Source organism: Fukomys damarensis, unplaced genomic scaffold, assembly GCF_012274545.1.
Source record: "Fukomys damarensis isolate Sample0158 unplaced genomic scaffold, DMR_v1.0_HiC HiC_scaffold_18, whole genome shotgun sequence".
In the NCBI taxonomy this organism is placed as follows: Eukaryota; Metazoa; Chordata; class Mammalia; order Rodentia; family Bathyergidae; genus Fukomys; species Fukomys damarensis.
In genome coordinates, this window is record NW_022900930.1 from 2,330,276 (window position 1) to 2,349,729 (window position 19,454).

The 19,454-nt window shown below is 43.0% G+C and overlaps 1 protein-coding gene across 3 annotated transcripts in view; it reads left to right on the top strand.

Annotated features, from left to right (window-relative positions):
- Window positions 1-19,454, top strand: part of Zmat4 (zinc finger matrin-type 4) — a 437,748-nt gene that overhangs the window by 368,221 nt on the left and 50,073 nt on the right. The window contains exon 7 of one of the 3 annotated variants that reach the window (XM_010617137.2): window positions 1,359-7,851. The exons of the other annotated variants lie outside the window; for them this stretch is intronic. Within the exon in view, the coding sequence (XP_010615439.1) occupies window positions 1,359-1,374 (16 nt within the window). The 3' untranslated portion in view covers window positions 1,375-7,851. Of the gene's footprint in view, window positions 1-1,358; window positions 7,852-19,454 lie in introns of those variants that run through there. 3 annotated transcript variants of the gene reach the window in all.

Sequence of the window (19,454 nt, forward strand, 5' to 3'; positions counted from 1 at the left end):
ATATATATATATACATACATATATATATACATCCAAGCATGTAGTGTGCATTTCTTCTGGTCTGTACTTAAGATTCTTCAACTCTTCTATGATAGCACTTTTCTTGCAAAATTAGATGTCAAGATGTGTGTGTGTTTCAAGTGCATTTTTCTAGGTGAGCGGTAGAATCTTACTTTGTAACTTGTGAGTTTTCATCATCCCAGTTGCTGTTAAGACATTTAGATCTTAGTGACTAGGAACCCCGAAAGCCTTGGAAGGACTCTGGCCTGCTCCAGCATTTTTGCCACCCTCCTTCCTGAAGTCTGGCTTGAGCAAGAGCAGGCAGCCTCTGCAGCATACTGTTTTGGTGGTCTCAGTTCAGCCAGAGCCCACCCACAGCAGGAGAGAAGCCCCCTGTGTGTATCATCAGTAACTCTTTGGCCTCATGGTTTCTTTCTCACTCTGTTTCCTTTACTTGATTGCATGGATCAGGGGGGTTCACTGGGCAGATTTGTATGTGCACATGATATACAGTACTTCGCTCACCTCCTTTTAGCTCTGTTCTTCCCCTGGTTTCACATTTTTGGGGCAATGTCTATACTTTCTCATAGCCACTTCCCATTACCTGTGCTCACATGACCCCCCCAACCCCCTTCTTCTTTCCAGGGTTCAAATTCCTTCCTTTCACACTGTATGACGGTTCCATTAACTTATCTGACTTAAGCCTCTGTGTTCTCATCTTTAAAGCAGGGGGGTGGGAAAAAAACTTTAAACGTGGTTGTGGGAGCTGAACAATGAAGTGACAAAACGTGAAAGTCGTAACCCATAGCAGCCATCCAATAGATGGTTGCATCGTCTTGTCACAAAACAGAAGCTAAGTATCCTTTAGGAATTCCTTATCAATGTGATCAGTATTTTTATAGAATAAAAGCAGAAACATTTTTCCCATTTACCTAACAGAAAATTCTGAATGAACAAAAAATGATCCTTATATTAATCTGAAAGCTAAGTATCACAACATTGTTCTCTGCTCTGAACAGGAGGTTCTACGTGTAATTACACCTGTAGTTTAAAGATAAATGTATGCAGGGCACCGCAACTATAAATACACATGTTATCTTGGCTTTAAGAACATTTGAGGTACAGTTAGTGTCTAGAGGTCTAAATTTTAGTCTAGAAATAGAAATTTTCCTCTACATATATGGTGATGACATCGGTGACAGTTATACACACAGATTGTTTAGTACCTAAACTGGAAATTCAGCTTTCTTTACATTTTATTGCTGAAGTAATGTAGGGTGAGGTTGAAGAGAGAAAGACACTGAGGCAGAAAATGGAATTAGGAAAGAAGGTAAGCCTATGTTCTCTCTGTCTTCTAGCCTGAAGAATAAGTAGTGAGGACAACAAGGAAGACATAAGAAAAGGCGCCAGCACTTCTCTGCTGTGAAGACTTGTTATCGACCACCTGAAGAAGATCTTTTCTTGAACAATGAACATTTCTTACAAGGATTCACAGATTAACACGTGACTCATTTTGATTTTGGAAAGTGAATGATATTCTTTCTTTTTCTTTTTCTTTTTTTAAAATCTTGTGGTAAGTTGTATTTGGGTGAATTTAAAAAAATCTTCCTGATAACATACTTAGCACATGTTCTAAATTATAATCCTGTAGCAAACAGTTGGAGCATCATTCAGACTTACACAGAATGGAAAAATTTAATTCCCAGTTTATTCTAGATTCTTTCAGAGCATGATTGTTCTGTTGAATCCTGATGAGTGTGATATTATTCACCTCTGTCCAGAAACAAACATTCTTTTGCCATCGTGCCAACATGAGCAGATCCAGAACAAATCTCTATTATCAGTGGAAGATGTATCACGGACAAATACCCGTTCTTCACCTTCAGATGAGTATACCGGGTGTGGTGTCCAAATGACAAGAACAAGGAGGATAAACAAAGGAAGAGTCCTCATCCTTTCCTCCTGGTCACCTAAAGGACAGTTTCTCAAGGTGAAGCCAAGCCCTCTGTGCAAGCTGCCAAATAATAGCTTAGGAAAAGAGTTAGTTTGCTTGCATGATGATCCTCTTAGGCAAAACTGTCTTCACAGCAGTTGACTTTGGTCAAATCTTTCCTAAAGGCACCCAGAAGAATGATAGATCCCCCGAACAACATGCAAATAGATCCCTCTTCTGCAGTTAGCCTGGAGTGCGGGCTCTAATTTGGAGTACTGATGATTCAGAGAGAAGCGAATAAATCTTCAAGGAATGGCAGCCTTGGGTAAGGTGAGGTCCGCTGTTTCTTCCGTTTCTCATCAGAGCATTGTTGCTGAGTCCATTCCTCATCTGTGGGATGTGGATTTGGCCATTGTTCCTCTGTGACGGGGAACATTTCTGAGTGCAAATCACAAAGACTGTCCTCTAGGTTTAATCCTCAGCAGGGACCACGATCGGTGTCCTGCCGGCTGATGACAGGAAAGCACATGGAGCTTCTGTCCAGGATGCCACCAGCATTCCAGCTGGGATGGAGCTGGAATGGCCCTTTGTACCTGGTGGCCACAGAAACGGACTGGGGACTGGGTTTTCTGGACATGTATTGCTTTCCATGGAGAGCTGAGGTGGTTGCACGTCAGTGAGCAACAAGCACAGTGACAGATGCAAAGTGTTGCTGCGAAGGTGCCTGTATCTGTGTCTGGAAAGGGGCACTGTCCCCAGCGGAGAGGCCGCCCTGAGGGGGCCAGAGCTGGCAACGCCTGTGCCTGCAGGGAGGAGCGGCCACGTGAGGCTGCACTGTGGGGAGGAAGGAGGTTTTGATGCGGAGAAATCTATTTTGCTGTTTTAGAAGCACACACCGAGCTGTAAACCTCTAGTGATGGCTTGTCTTCGAATGTATAAAATAAAGCTTTATTTGTTATTTCTGCTGTAAAATAAGCATTGTCCAAGTTAAGGAAAACAAATATTTGTTTCTGTTTGTGTTAGTGACTGAGCTCACACCCTGATGTATTGTGTTTATGTTTTAATAACCTAATATAGAAAAGCTTATGAACGTGGATTTCTTTTGCTTTACAAAGAAGCCATGCCAACCCCTTTATAGATGAGCTTCAGCTATAATAATCAGATTATTTCAGAATTTCTCATCTACTACCATTGCTCTTTGGTAATCTGCCAAGGGAAAGTGAATATCTTGCCAGAGGTTTTGTTTGTTTGATTGTTTTTCGGTCTTTTTATTTTTGCCTATGCAGATATGGGAAGTCATCCCTAGTGAACCATAGAACTAACATTTCCAGCTCTGTGCAGAAAGGGCTTATAGATGTTCTTTGTATTTTGGAAATTCTTGAATAGAAACATCTCTACTTGGGAGACTAGCTGTTCGTTTTCCTTTCGTTGCCCACTTTGGCTGTGTGAGGCATACCCCTCTTTCCAGTTTCATTCTGGCTGAATTTGAGTGGGATATAAAGTAGATGTTTTCAAGTGACTAATAAACGATGGTGAGGAAGGAAATCAGTGTGGACCTGGTTGCATCCCTGTCCCGTGGTCCACTCAGTCCTAAAGCTTCCCTAGTTGAGGGATTGTCTCTAAAAATCTCAATTCAGGGGAATTTAGGGAGAACTCTATCCATTTGGAAGAGAGTCCTTGGAACAATGGTAACTAAGCTAATCAAGTCCTGTCCATTTGAAGTTTTGTTGCAGTAAAGGAAATAATGATTCGAAATTAACACACAAGCCTAATAGATTTCTTATATAGGAGTGAAAGTTCTTCATTTTTAAAGGAAAAAAAATTAAGTGATTGAAACAGTCTGTCTTCTGTGTTGTTCTTGGTTTGGTGTTCCTGGAGATTGAGCTCAGGGCTTTGTACGCGCTGGGCAAGCATTCTACAGTAAACTATCCACTCAGCCCCAGTCTATCTTCTTAAACAGATAAATCACTCCTTCAGTCCTGGCCATGCAGTTCAAATTTACTGTATAAAACAGTTCCTTCTCTTCAGTTCAGAGATAAGCTGCAGGCTAGCACCTGTTCCCATGGCCTCAAATACCATGGTAGTGAAACTCAAATGGATGAGCTTTGCTTCTGTATAGACCCTACAGCCCAGTGAAGTAATAAATGTGATCATAAAGCAGTCTGCTAAGTAGTAAGGACTACAGTGATTCCTTTTGCTAATAAAAATCATCATAAAATTTGTGTGCTATAGCTGGACTACAAAGATCAGCTGGATTTGTTTTTCATTTGCCTCTTGGATGACACAGAAACATAAGTTAGATCGTAAGAATTTTCACATCTTCCTATTGAAGTGGCTATATTGGGCCAATCAGATCAAAAGAAAGAAAAATAGGAGCTACACCAAAAACATGTGAGTTCTCCTGAAAAGGAAGACTTGAGCCTGGGTGGTGAAGAGGGGCCGTCACATTTTTTTCCAAAGCTGACCTTTTAGGGTAATATTTGGACAGTTGAGTGTGAGTACAGACTATTATAACCCCGGTAATATAATAACCTTTCCAAACTGCCATGGAATAAAATACCCTGTCTATGTTCCATCCAAGCTAAACATCCATTGTTCATTGGATCAGTTTGTCTAAGAAATTGTTTTTCTTTTATCAGCAGAATAAGAAGGGTCTGGTCAACATTTCATTGTGAGAGCAGATTCTTTTTTCTTTTTCTGGTTCTTAAAAAGTTTGTTCATACTAAAGGCATGCTGAACTACCTCATAGGTGTGTTGTGTGATAGCTAATTAATAAATTACAAGTGCTTCAAAACCTAATCTGTATATGCATGCTGCCTTAATTTGTTTCCTAGCTTAAGATATGCATGTCATATCATGTGGCAGTGTCATTGCCATATTCACGTTTATACATTCGGCTTTAAATTTGAGATGCAAACCGAAATGCAGTCCTGGCTTTCTCAGCACAGACCGAGCACATAAAATTCAAGACTGGCAGATAGAACATGTGGTGAAACACATTACCTAGAAGCAAAACCAAGAAGTATTTAAATTCTCAAAGGAGGGAGTCAGGATGGATTTTAAAGAGTGCTGAAGTAACTTCATAGGGTAATAGTGAAGAGGCCCACATTTGTCAAGGACTCATATAAAGAGATAGGGCGGGTTTAAGTTTCTGCCCATGAAATAATCTTTACTTGCTTCACATGTGGAATAAAAGGTAAAAAGAAGTCACAGGGAGCCTATATATTTCCGAATGCTGCAGGAGAGGCTATACAGGTGGTCACTTGCCTTCACTGTATCTTTCCAGAAAAACCATCAAACACTGTTTGTTGGGTTTTTACTGTTTGTAATAGATGTAGCCTAAAGAGGAAGAAATGGAATTAATATCTAACGATTTCTTAATAAGGTAATGTAAAGGCTCTACAGTAACATCAAAAAACAATTTTACTGCTGGTTCTATTTTGCTGCCGATTTCCCCATATGACTAATTATTCCTTAATCACTATTGTGACAGCAGTTTTATTTGGAATTTCAGATATCTCAACTTAATTAGTAATTCATTCTGACCTTTAAAAATCACATTCTGTAGTCTCGGGATTATAGGAGAGGAGGAAAACCAGCCCCCAGCCCCCGTTAGCAGGTTCCACTGTTTCTGAAGAGTACTTGTCTGCTGTCACGTGCAGACTTCTAGGTCAGAAGGATCCGCCAGACTAAGGCTGATTCAGTGTCAGAGAGAGGAGATAATGAACAGTGTCACATGTGTGACTGGTAAAGTTTATTTTACTGAAAGAAAAAACTGGAAATCACTATACAGAACAATAAATTCCCCTACTGCGTGTCTGCTTGCAACTCTCTTTCAAGAATTCTCTCCAGTTTTCTATGTGAATTGCTGTTCTTTGTGTAATTCAGTGTCTGATGACTGTAAAGACCTCCACATGTGAGCAGTTTCAGGTTTCCATGTTGTCATCACATCAGTGGCCCAAGTTTTTGTTTTGAGATAAAATTTTAATGCACACTGTCCTATATTGTGAAGTCGTCTCTGCTGTGAGGTGAGGTGTTAATCAGGCCCCAGTGTGTGTGCTCATGATTTTACTGCTGACCTCCAAAGAATTGCCATGCTAGGTCAACTCCATCTCCATAAGCCCACAACTCTGGCTGTTCAGAGCATAGGGGATAGGGGTCTGTAGGCAGAAAATTACATAAAATAAGGTCCTCATCAGGCTTTCTGGCCAATCCTGACTAGAAAGAGCTAAAACCTTACCAGAGAAATAATTAGCAAGACAAGGGAGGACTAATAAACAAAGCAGAGAACACAAGTTAGCAATCCCTCCCCACTTTAACAAAGTACAAAGGAGAAAAGGAATTCTCTCTCTCTCTCTCAATATGTATAAATTCATTCCCATGCTAGGGCCATTATATTACTTTACAGATTCCCTTAATCACTGACTGGACCTGGTATGTAAGAGCCTTCTAATCCCAGAGATAATGCTGTGACAAGGACAATCAGGCCCACTTAGAAATATGCACATAGACAATGTGCAGGGGCCTGAGATCCCCTATAACAGTCCAGAGAACCAAGCAGGTTGTGACAGGTTCCAGATATCAACCCGGGAGGGAATGTTTCCCAAAGCATGCTAAAAGAAAGCTGAGGACAAGAACCCATGGGTATCTGGGTCTGGGTCCCCCACCTTCTTACAGGGTAGCTTTCTGTTCCCTGCTTCTTTTCTTTCTTACAAATAAAGCATTTTTGTTTCCCCTTATATACTTGGTTCCTTTATTTATTACTAGTGCTGGGTTTATGATCCCAGCTGCTCAGACCACAAGCTGTGCTGCACATCTCTGGACCCAAGAGTCTCAAAGAAGCTAATAATAGGAAAGTAGGATTAGCTTCCCTGATGTTAGTTTCAAGGAAATTATCCATGCTACAGTTGTATAAGCTGGGCAGTACAAATATTTCCCTGTCGTCAGAATGATCATCTTTTTGGCTGAGCTTGAGAATAACGGAATAAGGGTGAGCAAGGCACAAGTAAGGTAATCTCCATGGATGTGCACCACGGGCATAACCGTCCATGTCTCGGGAACAGTGCCTGCTCCAGAGAAGACAACTGCTGGCTCCGGGCACCCACCGCTGGCTTTAGGAGCCTTGTACACGGCTTACATTTCCCTGTCTTCTTGTGAATTCATTCTCATTACTTGTTAGCTCTTCTTTGTACCTTTCATGGTGCTTGGCCCACGGGGCCACATGTTTAGAAGTTTGGGGTGTCTTTTCTGTGTGACATTGTTTATACCACTCTTGCCTAACTAGAACATACTGCTATAAAAAAAAAAAGTGATTGGTAAAGCACAATAAAATCTCTAAGAATCATGCAGATCTTGGAAACTATCTACTTTGGGGGCTTGTTTAAAGGCAAGAAGTATCTACTTTGGATGACATATGCTCTAGATATATTTATTAAAGGTATGTTCTGCCTTGTCCCCTGCTTTGCCACTTAACTTAAGGCCAAATCCACCTCCATAGCCTGTGCCTTTTCATCTTCTCCCATCTCTGTGTCCTGAGGAGTAGACACTGTAATGTGATGAAAGTTTATTGAGTTTACTTCACAAGCAATTTGTGGGCCTCTAATGAAATGATGTCCCCCGGGCTACTTCAGAGACATGCACCTTCTAGAGTGCAGCAGTGTAAATGAACTAAATATATTGTTCCCACAGCCACAGGTTCAAAACCTGCCCAGTTTCCTGTGTCCATGGTGAGCTTTCCTTGGTATGAACTTGGCCTTGGTCTTTGTCTGTTTCTACTTAGTGACCAGTGTCACAGTTACTGTAGGGGTTTCTTTTCTGCATATGCAATGCGAGAAAGAGTACAGTCCCTCCTGTTTCGAAATGCCTGATGTTATCTGACTTATTGCTGGGATATGAAGAAAGTGAGTCATTTTTCCTTTGAAATTATCTTCTCTGACCAAAGTTCTTCTGAGAATAGAGATCAGAATCTCTGGAAGAAAAAAAAGAAACCAAAATTTCTATGTTTTGCAAACTCTTGTAATGCAAATTATGGCAAGTAATAAAGGAGTTTATATGTTTGTCATCCATGCACATATTACTTCCATAGTTATTTATTGGGTAACAATTCCAGACAAAGAGTTGGCTATAGAGAAAATTATGTGGAGTCAGAAAAGCCTGGATTTAGAACATGGTCGGTGCTGTGATTCATTTGCTTTGTGATCTTGGGGGAGTTACATAATTTTTCTGAGGTCCGTTTACTGTGGTTTGAAGTGGGACTCAGAGTTTGCTTCTTACCTAGTCGTGAAGATTTAATAAACTGTGCAACTATGAACATTTGAGTTGCAAAATTTCCCAAATCTAAATGGGCCTTGCATTTTGTATTTTAATGCTTTACATTGTATATTCATGTATAAGGCTCACTCTGTCCAACCTACACATGAACCCATCTTAGAAATACTCTGACTTCCGAACATCCTCCGGGAAAAGAACTCATTTTTGAGTGGAAGATCCGCTGTATTCCTTCCTCTTCCCTCTTCTTGACCATATAACTAGTAATTGTTCAGTGTACATAAAACTATTCAGTGGGGAGCTGGAAAAGACCTTTGGAACCTGCTTATCCGTCTCCTTCATTTTATTCACTCTCATTTTAAAAAACAGCGGGATGAACTAGAACTAATGTGAGAGAAGGTCACTGCTGGGGTAAATCCTACAAACATAACTTCCCAGAAACACTAAAATCAGAGGTCTAGAAGCAGTCACTGAATCCCCCTGCGCACTTTCTCCTGTCTCACCTCCCCTTTCCCTGATTCCTGCTTCCCTTCCTCTACTGCTTGCTGTCTTCAGGCTCCATGCTCCTCTGCCCATCAGTTGGGCTTTTAATCAGTGCAAGAACTTCCCACTTGCAGGTGGCTACAGGCCAGCTGCTCTGATACTGGATTTTGGAGCTGCCAGCTAGGACAGCTCACGGCCTGTTTTGCTCTAGTCCAGAAGGATCAGACATGTGACTCTTCCGTGTATTTCCAGAGGCACAGCAGAGTTCAGCCTGTGTTCTCCTATATTTGTATGGAGTGTACATGCATATATACATATAAATAGGAATCTATTTCCAACATTACCTTTTTTTTACACTTTTTTTGTTCTTTGATAGGATGCGAGATGAACAGCACAGCTGTGGATTCTGCCCCTTTGTTCTTTTGTCTCATGATAGAAGCCATTTAACTGTAAAAATGAAGCTGGATTTATGGCTGCCAGTCTATTTGAGTGGTAATAAATGTCAGACAGACATTGCTGCGTCATAAACTTCCAGAGTTTGAGCGTAACCCACTACATAAATCAGCTTACTGCTTATGAGCCCCCTATTTCAGAAAACTGGTTGACTACAAACGGACTTAGAGATGTAAGACCCCAGCTTTCTCAATATGTCTGACTTTTGGCACCCTAATATTTTCCTCATTGTTTTGCATTAGCATTCTCTGTCTCTGGTCAGGAATCTACCTTGTAATTCAAGGATTTCTCAACATCATAGATGCTGGAGAAGCAGGCATGGAGTTGAGGCAGTGGGTAAGAGACTGGTAAGGGGTTGGAACATGCTGATTTCTGCTCAGTTTTGTTGGAGGCATAACAAGTCTACAGGTTCCGAGCCAATGAGAGCCTAGGTTGGCCATGTGTGAGGTGTGGAAATGGATAGTGCTCTTCCACCTGTAGCCTGCTGGGCCTGAGCTGCTCAGACTGATCTCTGTTCACATTATTTGCTGGTAATATCTGGGTAACTCTGTGCAGAGTTCTGGCAGATACATTGTTCTGCCCAGAACCCTCCTTCCTGTGCCTCATTCCTGGAGCCTGGTCCCTACGAGGAAGCTGTATTTATTTCACCAAACCTTTGGTCCTGACAGTTTGTCCTGCTGACACCTTTCTGGCAGGGGTGGACCCTGTTCCTCCATCTGGCTCTTTGGTGCCGGCTGTCCTTAGCTTGCAGACAACCCCACTAGGACAAGACCATGATAGTCCAACCGGTGGAGGGGCAGGGGTGCAGTTATGTGGTGTGCACGTGGGTTCCACTGGTCCATGAGTCTGACGATGTTAATAGTTCACAGCAACAATCACACATGCAGTCGAAATTCTACTTATGGATTAGGGTCATCGGGATGCAATAACAAGAAGGGAGCAGAAACTTAGGAGGCTGGCATTTTAGCTATTTTCTGCCCATGGAGAGAACTGAGCTTGTATAAAGCAAGCTACTTTCCTCCTTTCGGGCCCAACCCTTTGGGATGATCTGGGGGAAGAAAGGTGGAGACAGTATTCTAGTTACTGTATAAAATTTGAAATCAGTCGAATATTAAAGACAGTGACTTTCAATGTGAATTAAAGCAGCCCAGGAGAGTGCATGTAGCTAGATCTGACAAGGGTCGTGCTGTGACCTGATCTCATTAAATGGTGTTTGTGGTGTCTTTGCCCCAGTGCCGCACTACCGTGAGCTCCTGTAGGCATCCAGTTTCCAGCATTTGACCCCAGTCCTTCAGCTGCAGTGGGAAAATGTTCTGGCTCCATTTCTACTCACCTCTCATATTATTGTGCTGCGGGCTCAAGAGCTCTTCGTATCCATGAATGTACAGATGTCCAGTACATCCCTGCTTTTCGCCGACAATGACAAAGGCAATTTAATTTTGCCACCAAATATGTTACAGTTTTAAACAGTGAAAACAAAGAGTTTGGAATCTGGAATTGAGCCAATGGGTAATTTGAGGCAGCAGAAGGGAATCCTTCCTCCTCAGCCTAGGTGCCTCATAAATGCAGATGTGTGTTCAGGTACCTCTGGCCTCTGTCTGTGCGATTGCACAGTCTACCCACTGGCTCCTGAGAAAGCAAACAGCACGCTCCAGAGGGCCCATGGGTGGGTGGGAACAGCATCCCCCTCCTGGCAGCAGCTGTGCTAGAAAGGTGTGCCCAGGAGAGAACAGGCCAAGCAGCCGGTTCCCTCATCACAGGCTGAACCTGACAGGAGGCAGAGGGAGGTGCAGACGTCCACACCCTTGGGCTTAGTGCTGCGGGCCAGCTACTGTTCCCTCCAATCCCAACAGGTCTGAGCAAATGAGACTCAGGGCTGAGAGCCGGAGCGGGCTGTCTGCGGTGGCGGAGCATGCCCACTTAGTGCTGGAGAGCTGAGGAAACAATGGAGATGAGGCTTTGGAACAACACAACACGTGGCAGAAAAGAGTCAGCCGGTAATAACGGCAGCCCCAGGCTGGGCGAATGCTCACTGCGGGGAGAAAAGGCTCTTGTGTAATAATGGTTGTCAGATGGGGGAATGTAAATAATGGGGAGAGATTAAATTGAATATTTGACAACACTGAAATCCTGCAAGCATGCATTGAATTTTCATGTTAAAGAGAGAGAGAGAGAGAGAGAGAGAGAGAGAGAGAGAGCTTTATTTAAACAGAAAACCTGAAAAGGCTTTAAAAAATTTCTTTTTATCTCTTAGTAGGGCAATTATTGTCTCTGTTCCTCACAGTTGGAAATAACAGATTCTGTCTCTTTTGTGATAAGGGGAAAAAAAATCCCTTGGAAAAGGATGTTTCAGGAGATGACTCGAGCACATTTGCTTCTAAAATGACAAGATTGGCAAACGGCCCATCGTCACATAAACGATCAAAGGACAGTGTTCCCAGGAAGACTGGCACCAGAATTGTTCTCCTTCCTGGGTAGGTGAGGAGGTGACGGGGACAGGATGGAGGCATGCATAACAGCGTTGGCACACAAACCTCTCCACCCCTGGGGGAGAGAGGAAGAGAAGGTGGAGTGGAAAAACAGAATTCAGGAAGAGTGGGACATCAGGAAAAGGACAGAGTATGGGCTTTTGGATGTTTGTTTAGTAACTCATTACTAAAGAGGCTAAATGAATAACTGAACTTCCTCTTGTCACCAGCCTGGGAACAGGCAAACAGATTGTGTGATCATCCAGTTTACCTGCTTAGGTCTGTGAAAAGCACAGGCTCCGTGTTCTAGACCCAGTTCTGCCACCAGCTCTGAGACTCTGGGAAAGGCCTCTCTACAAAGCATGGGGATGATGTGCAATGACCTGTCGTGTCTTCCTGCTGGACAGCTTGTTCTGGCCCATTTTCCTGCCTGTTCCCTGTGTCAGAATCGAGCCCCACCTTCTCTAAGGGTGATCCTTTGCTCTGAGTCTCTTGAGTGTACACACATCCTCGGGGCAGAGAATCCAGAAAAGAGATGCAGAAGAAACCCTTGACAGCCGGAGCATGATGGGGCTTGTCACAGCCCATGTGTACTCCTGGTAAGACATCCGGGATCCTCAACCTCGGATGTCACCGAGGATGTGGCAGCAGCTCAGTCTGGATAGAGACTAAGAAAGCTGACCGAATGGCAGAGGCTGTCACAACAAGAGTGGCTTGAAGGGCCATCAAACAATTTCCACACAACCCTGCCAACTCAAGTGTGGTTAAGAAGAGTTCCACGGAGGGGCACAGAGTCTGGACATGGATGTGTGAGAAAAGACCAAGTGGTAAATTCAAAGCTGCCAGGAAGAGCTGGAGAGGAGCTGAACCTGCCCATCTCGATGAAACAGGACGAGCTGGTCGGGATGACAGGGGGTGTCCTGGACTTGCCAGATCTCTTCAGCTGGAGCCTAAGTGTGGGTGCTAGAAAGGGGACCTAGACTGTGGATCTGGAGCAGGCAGCAGGGACTGGAGCATTTCAAACTGCAGGCTTTAGATTGATCAGGGCTGTGCGAGATCTAGAGCCAAGACGCAGTGCAGATGTGGAGACCCCACAGAGTTGGAAGCCAGAAAACAGAATGGAGAATGTGGCTCACTAAGGTTCTTCCCTGAGAGGGAGAACCAAGTAGACTAGCGAGCCCACCAAGGTGAATGCCACAGAGTGCATCCGGCTCCCCCGGCAACCACAGAATTCTGCCTGGGAGCCAGATTCTGCTCTGATGTTGTCAGGTTCTTTCCCATGTTGAGATATATTTTGCTCCTGGGACTTTGAGGGACCATGCCTGCTGCTGCTTGTGGCAGGATTGATGGTGGAACTCTGCACCAGTGTGTCACTGCTCAAGGAGACAGAAGCCACACAGGTTCTGCAGAGCTGTCTCGGGGGGCACCACACTGGTGATAAAGCAGGCCCCAGCAAGAGATTCTCCGTGGGACTTGGAGACGGCGACAGCAGGGGAAAGACTGACTGTAGAGGCTCTGTCAACGCTCAACACCAGAAGATGGGCCTGTGTTGTGGGGCCCCATCTGTGCCCTCGTGGGTCTTGTCTCTCTGCCTTTCAGAAGCTAAAATGACCGTGCAGAAGTATTCTCACAGTCGACCGAAACTGCATTTGTCACCAGCTTACAGTTCTAGTTAGAAACATTTTCCAATCGCGTAATTGCTCTTTGAATTTATGTACATGGAGAAATGTAACTGCTTATTGTGCTGAGGGACAAATTCAACTGTGCTAAAGTAACATGAAGCCCTCAAATATGTAGATGAAGTGCTGTCTATTTGATTAAAAGCCCGCTTTTCTCCAAAAAAGTAGTGTAACTTGCCCTGTCCCTTTCCCCTGGTAGCTTATGAGATATCCCAGGCCAGTTCATGCCAATGACACAAGGCAGCCAGCCCGTACTCTAAGAGGCCAACCAATCTGCACTATGTACCTTTCCCTTCTGCACCCCCTAAACTGAGGAGACATGTGAGATCAAAGAGCTCTGTCAAGAGGAACAATGAGCTAGTGCTTCACATGGTTGGGGAATGCTAAAGATCATCCGTGCAGTCTTTCAGTGAAGAACATCTGTCAAAATATTGTAACTTTGGCAGAAGAAAATTAGTTAGACCCCCATTAATTCTCCTCTAAGAGTAAGGAAAATGACTTCTATGAGACTAAAGTCAGAAGACTGGTTATTTCCATTCATTTGTTGTTGGAATAATTGTTGTCTTGGAAACATGAGAGCCATGCAATGTGCAATATAGATGATAGTGGGAAATCACTAATAAAGTCATAACTAACACACGCCTATTGAGCGTGGTCAGCATCTTAAAATGAAGCAGAGAAGAGGAAAGTCTTGCTGGCACACGTGTCCTAACCTAACAGGCTACATACAGTGTTCTTCTCCTGGGCTAGGACTGTGAGACAGGATACTTTGTTTTGATCTAATGTTCCTGATATGTACCATTCTATAACTGTTAAAATGAGCCAAAGCAAGTTTAAACAACCTTCCAAAGTCCCAGATGACTGTCAACAGAGTCAGTGCCCGAGTCGGGGCTAGGAGATTAGTCTATAAATGTGGTACTTGATGCTTCTCAAAGAGCTGGAGTAGCCAAGTTCTTGAATCACGATTTTAGTGTCTCATTGATCTAGCCTGGTTCTGACGATGTTTTGTGCATCTTGTGGTTTAGGACTTGGGAACCATGACACGAGAAAGCAGAAGAGAATGGAAGGCTACAAAATGTTTGTAATCCCTACCAGTGGTGGTTTAGTGTGAAGCCCCAAGTTGATTTCCACCGACCAGGTGAGGGGGATCCCCCTTCAGCGAGTTGGTGTCCACAGATATCCCTCCTCCTCGAGTCCTTGCGCATGTTATCAGGAATCTCCTTATAGAGTAGACACTGGAAACAAAATTCTGAAAGTGTGTCAGGTAAACTGTGCAGCGCACACTGGCTTTAAACCAGTGGATGCCCACATTGTACTGTTTCAGAGGCAATATCCCCTCTAAGGACCCTGTCCAACGACTTTCTCCCTTCAGCTCATGAGGGAATCTTTCTTCCCCTTTTTTCTACCACTGCTAAACAGTATCTCCTGGATATTGCTACTATTCTGCTATTTTATATTTTGCAGGTTGCACAATTTTCTATTTCTTCCAGACTCACTGTAATACTCCAAAAGTTCATTTCCATGAGCACCTGAGTATTTGTCTTATAAAAATAACCCACTTTTAATTTTTATGCATATGTTTGCTTTTTCTCCATCCTAATCACACATCTCTTTCATGTGGTTTCGATGACCTTTTCCTCTCTTATGCATTGGATTTGTTGAGTTTAATGAGATTTATAAAAAATACTTTAATATATAACCAATCAATCTACTGAACGAACAAAATATAATCACTAGGCTAGGCTGTGTGAAATAAAACCACATCATTAGGTGGTGATCATAATTGATGTTCTTTTGCTTCTTGTATTCAGCCCTGTTTTTTCATCTGCACATTACTGTTTGACTTAGTGATCAAAAAGGCGTCAGTGTCTGACTTAAACAGGTAAAATATTGGCCATCAGCTGTCTCTTAGTTGTTCAGATTGTGCAAACCTGTCACAAACAGTCCTGTCTGGGGCCAACCAGTGCTAGAACATTTCCAGAACGCTTTCAGACCTGGCCATTCTTGAGACCCCTTGGGGGTATTTTCCATGGGCAGAGCTCGATCCTCTTCTGGAATCAGAATGATCAGAGCAGTTCCCTCCAGCTCTCTCCCTTCACCAAGTAAGCACTCCTTCTGTACGCACACGTGGGGTGCTAACTGCCCATCAGTCACCCACCAACTGTATGTCGGACCCCTTTGGCATCCCAAACATGCCTGTTATGGTGGTCTTCACAAGAGAATCTGGAGGAAGCCAGGAACTCTCCCAACAGTCACATGAGGGAAGCCCAGATCTTGGTTGAACTCCCGCCAATTTCCCTGTTTTAGACGGAATTCAAAAGATGACACTAGTTCTATGTGTTTTCCTCATCTGTCAGTTGTACTTCCAAAGTTTACCTTCATAGTGTCATCTTCGTTTGAATATTTGATTTCTTCATCTGCAATTTAAGAACAGTAATGCCTATTTTAAAATATGATTGTGAGGATTCCATAAGATAATATTTATAATAAGTGCTTGACATTATATTCTTACCAGATATATTTCAAAACTCTTTGGTGCATAAGTGTCACAGCTATTATGAATTCATAATGGATGATACTGCAAATATTATGAACTAACCTTCATCTTGGTTAATACTTACACCTTATTTTCTATTATTAAGATTACCCAGTTTATTAAGATTTTAAATTTTGGCTGATTTATATTTGCTCATCCCCCCTCCTTTATCTTCCTCTATCATTTTTTGGCTATATTGATTGCATAATTATATTTCTAGGTTTAGTTGTGTGTTGTTTCTGTTTTAATCCACATTAAGGGTCTTTGTCCCTTGCTGGCAGAACTGCTCTTTACTTTGGCAGCCCAGAATGTTTAGTATGAGGTGGTTTTTCTGTGTGTTTTGTGTGTTTCTACCCTCCTTACTTGGTGTTCTCTCTTACACTGTCTCCTTTATTTTCCTCTAATATTTGCAACTTAAGTATAATTTTAAAATTTTGATAATTATTTTAGTGTACTCAGAACTATCTGCTTAAAATTTTTTAAAGTACACAAGAAACAGTACTTGATTTCTTGTGAATTTAAGACGTAAACGTGGTGTGGATCATATTGCCAGGCCTTTCCGTGCCCCTAAGACAACTCAGCTGTGAATTTTATTCAGTGGAGTCTCAAATCTTATGTGGATGAAGAACATAAGCCAGCTCTGATTTTGTATTAACAGTAGGTTAAGCCCACAGCTCTGTTTCTGTTGGCTTTTTCATGTTACAGGAAGTTGAGAGGTGGCCAGTTGTGGGCTAGCACAGCTGTTCAAGAATGTTTTCAAGCATCCAGATGCCGACTGCCCTTCAGCATCTTATGTATTTGTACTTCTATCTGAGGTGTGTTGTGTAGATGTGCAGATAACTGAGGGGTAGTTATGTCTTCACCGTATGAGAGGCTAAGTGATGACCCTAAACTCCTTGACATGCCTCCCAGGATCAGTGAGGTCTGCGTTCCCTTTTTAAAGCTGGCTTTGACTATCTGCATATCGCAAATATGACGCCATGCCTTACACAGCGACATTTTTGAGGCCCTCTCTTTGGGAGAGCCCTGGGCAGCAAAGAAGAAGTCAGCACTCTGCTGCCGAAGCTGCAGGGAGAGGTGAGGCTCCGCCTTCGAGCTGTCTCACCACATAGACACGACCAAGAGTGTCTGCACCCAGCAGACCAAGCCACAGCCCACCGACCCCATGGACACCTCGGAGCTGCGGGTTCACTCAGGACCCCGCCTGAGCTTCTGATCCACTGTGCTGTACAGTGCTATGAGACGGCTGGTGTAGGATTACAGAGAGAGGTGCGCATAGAAATACACAGTTGTCACTTGGCCTGCAAGGGCAGTGGTGGCTGCCAAGGAGAGTAGAATCCAGTGATAAATGAAGAAACTGTACTAGTAGACCCCTTTCCAACCAACAAAAAATTTTAAATCTAAATTTGTGTCTACTTTCTTCCATTCCATTTATATCTGTAATTATTGATCAGACCATTTTCAGTGGCAAGAGACAGATACCTAATTCACCTCACCCTGTCCAAGAAGAGAGTATGGACTTCGGCACTGAGAAGCAGACGTTCAGCCGTGGTGTCCGAGGCCAGGAGACGCACTGCACGTTCTCCCCGATTTTCTGCACGGCCCCTCCCTGCTCCTCGATGCCTGTGCCTCCTCGTGACTGGGAGCGACTCCAGCCGGGGCAAGTCTCCTGCCCCACTTTCTGTACCTAGGCAGCTGGGGGAGGATGGCGCTGCTGTGGTCTGAGGCAGAGGAGACGGGCTCTGTGGCAGGATGTGCAACGGTGCGCGCAGCGAGACAGTGCACAACGGCGCTTCGACGGCATCGTGACTGCCGGGGTCGCTCACCTTGGAGTCTCCTGCAGGCCGAGGTGACCCTCTGATTTCGCACAGTGCTGATTCTGTTTGGGAGATTGGAATTCAGATTGCAGTTGCATGATCACATTTTAATTTCAGAAAAAATTCCAGAAAAGGGATATTTAAGAATATGCAAAATCCCGTTAATTGCTGTGCATTTTTACTTGGAAAATGTAGGTTTGGGAGCATTAAAAATTATAAAGTTCTTATTAGGTGCAAAGCTCGATATGGACTTTAAGCACGGTTGAAATGAAGCTTTTAACGTTAGGAATTTTCTGATCTATTTTTATTAAGACACATAAATCTTTAACAGTTTTAACAGTCATAAAAGATATAAATATGAAAGATGATAGCCTATTTTGGACTAATTTCGGAAGATTGTTAAAAATGTACTTTTTACGAAGGATGTAATTACCCAGAATGATCTGTGAAGGAAATGCAGGGAGATGTAATCCGTCCATATCTTAGTGAGGAAAAAGAATCGATCTTATTGATGGAATGAAAAAAGCTAGTATCTTTTCAAACAATTGGTAATTTAGTTACCGTGCTTAAATTATTACTTGGAAGGTTTCTGTCATTTAAGAAATGACCGTGCTCCTCGCCCAGCGAAATACCGCGGGCGTGTGCGTCGTGAGTGCTGCCCGGCTCCGGCGCAGTGGCTGTCGAGCGCATCATTAATCGACTCGTAGAAACGTCACCACTTGTTACTCTGTCGTGTCACCCATGTTTCCTTGGGTTTTAAGGAACAGAAGTGTCATTTGGAAACCCTTGGAATTTTTGGCTCATGCTAGAAATGTAAAGTTTTCTTAAAATCTGTCTGGCTGTTTACACCGCGTCACTCGTGTTGTTAAGCCTTGTGCAACCTTTCTAAAATGCGTGCCTTTGATCTGTCTTTGTAAATGTCTTTCTCTTACTGTGTACCTTGTAGTGGCTTCTGTTCTATTCATGTTCCTTCACTCTGGCTGTTTGCCTCTCTGTACCTCTTTTATTTATTGTAAGGAGGCACTGTCCGGAATCTTCACCTACTTCCTCTAACAATTGTGTTGGGTCCTCTTCTCAGCTGATTTTCTATCTCAGCCTCTTGTGTTAACATCTAATTTTTCAACTTTCCTTTTGATACTGTTCTCGTTCTTGAATATTACTGATAATTTAAGCAATAGCCTTCAACGTGTACTTTTGATTCTTACAGAGGATGATGAAAACTTTGTGTTTGCTGTCATACATCTTAAAATGTATTCTTATGTCTGGTACTAATTTTCTTTGTATTGGAACTCTTCCTAAAATGAACTACTCTTTGCTCACGTAAGAGTGACATTTTCTTGTTCTCCTGCCTTTACCTGTTTAAATGTGAATGTTAGAGCTCATGCAGAAGGATATAGTGCCGCTAAGAACTTACTTAATTTGCCTTAGCCAATTTTCCCATGCCTGGCATTTGTGTAATGTTTATCCTTTAGGTCTGTGATGTCCAATACAGCAGTTATTAGCAACATGTAATTGTAAGTTGATTAAAACTAAATAAACGTAGAATTCTACAATTTCATCTATGCTAGCCGCATTTCCAGTGCTCAGTAGCCACTGATGCCAGGCATGGAATGTTTCCATCTTTGTAACAGTTCCACTGAGCAGCACTGATCCAGAGTGCGAATGGTAATCTGACTATGAAATCCTGACTTTATTTTTGTGGAATTAAGGCATGGTATAAGTGCTGGGGATCTGGCTCAGTGGTTCTGCAGCCTGCCTGACAAGCGCAAGGACTTGAGTTTGATCCCCGCTACCAAAAAAAAAAAAAAAAAAAAAAAA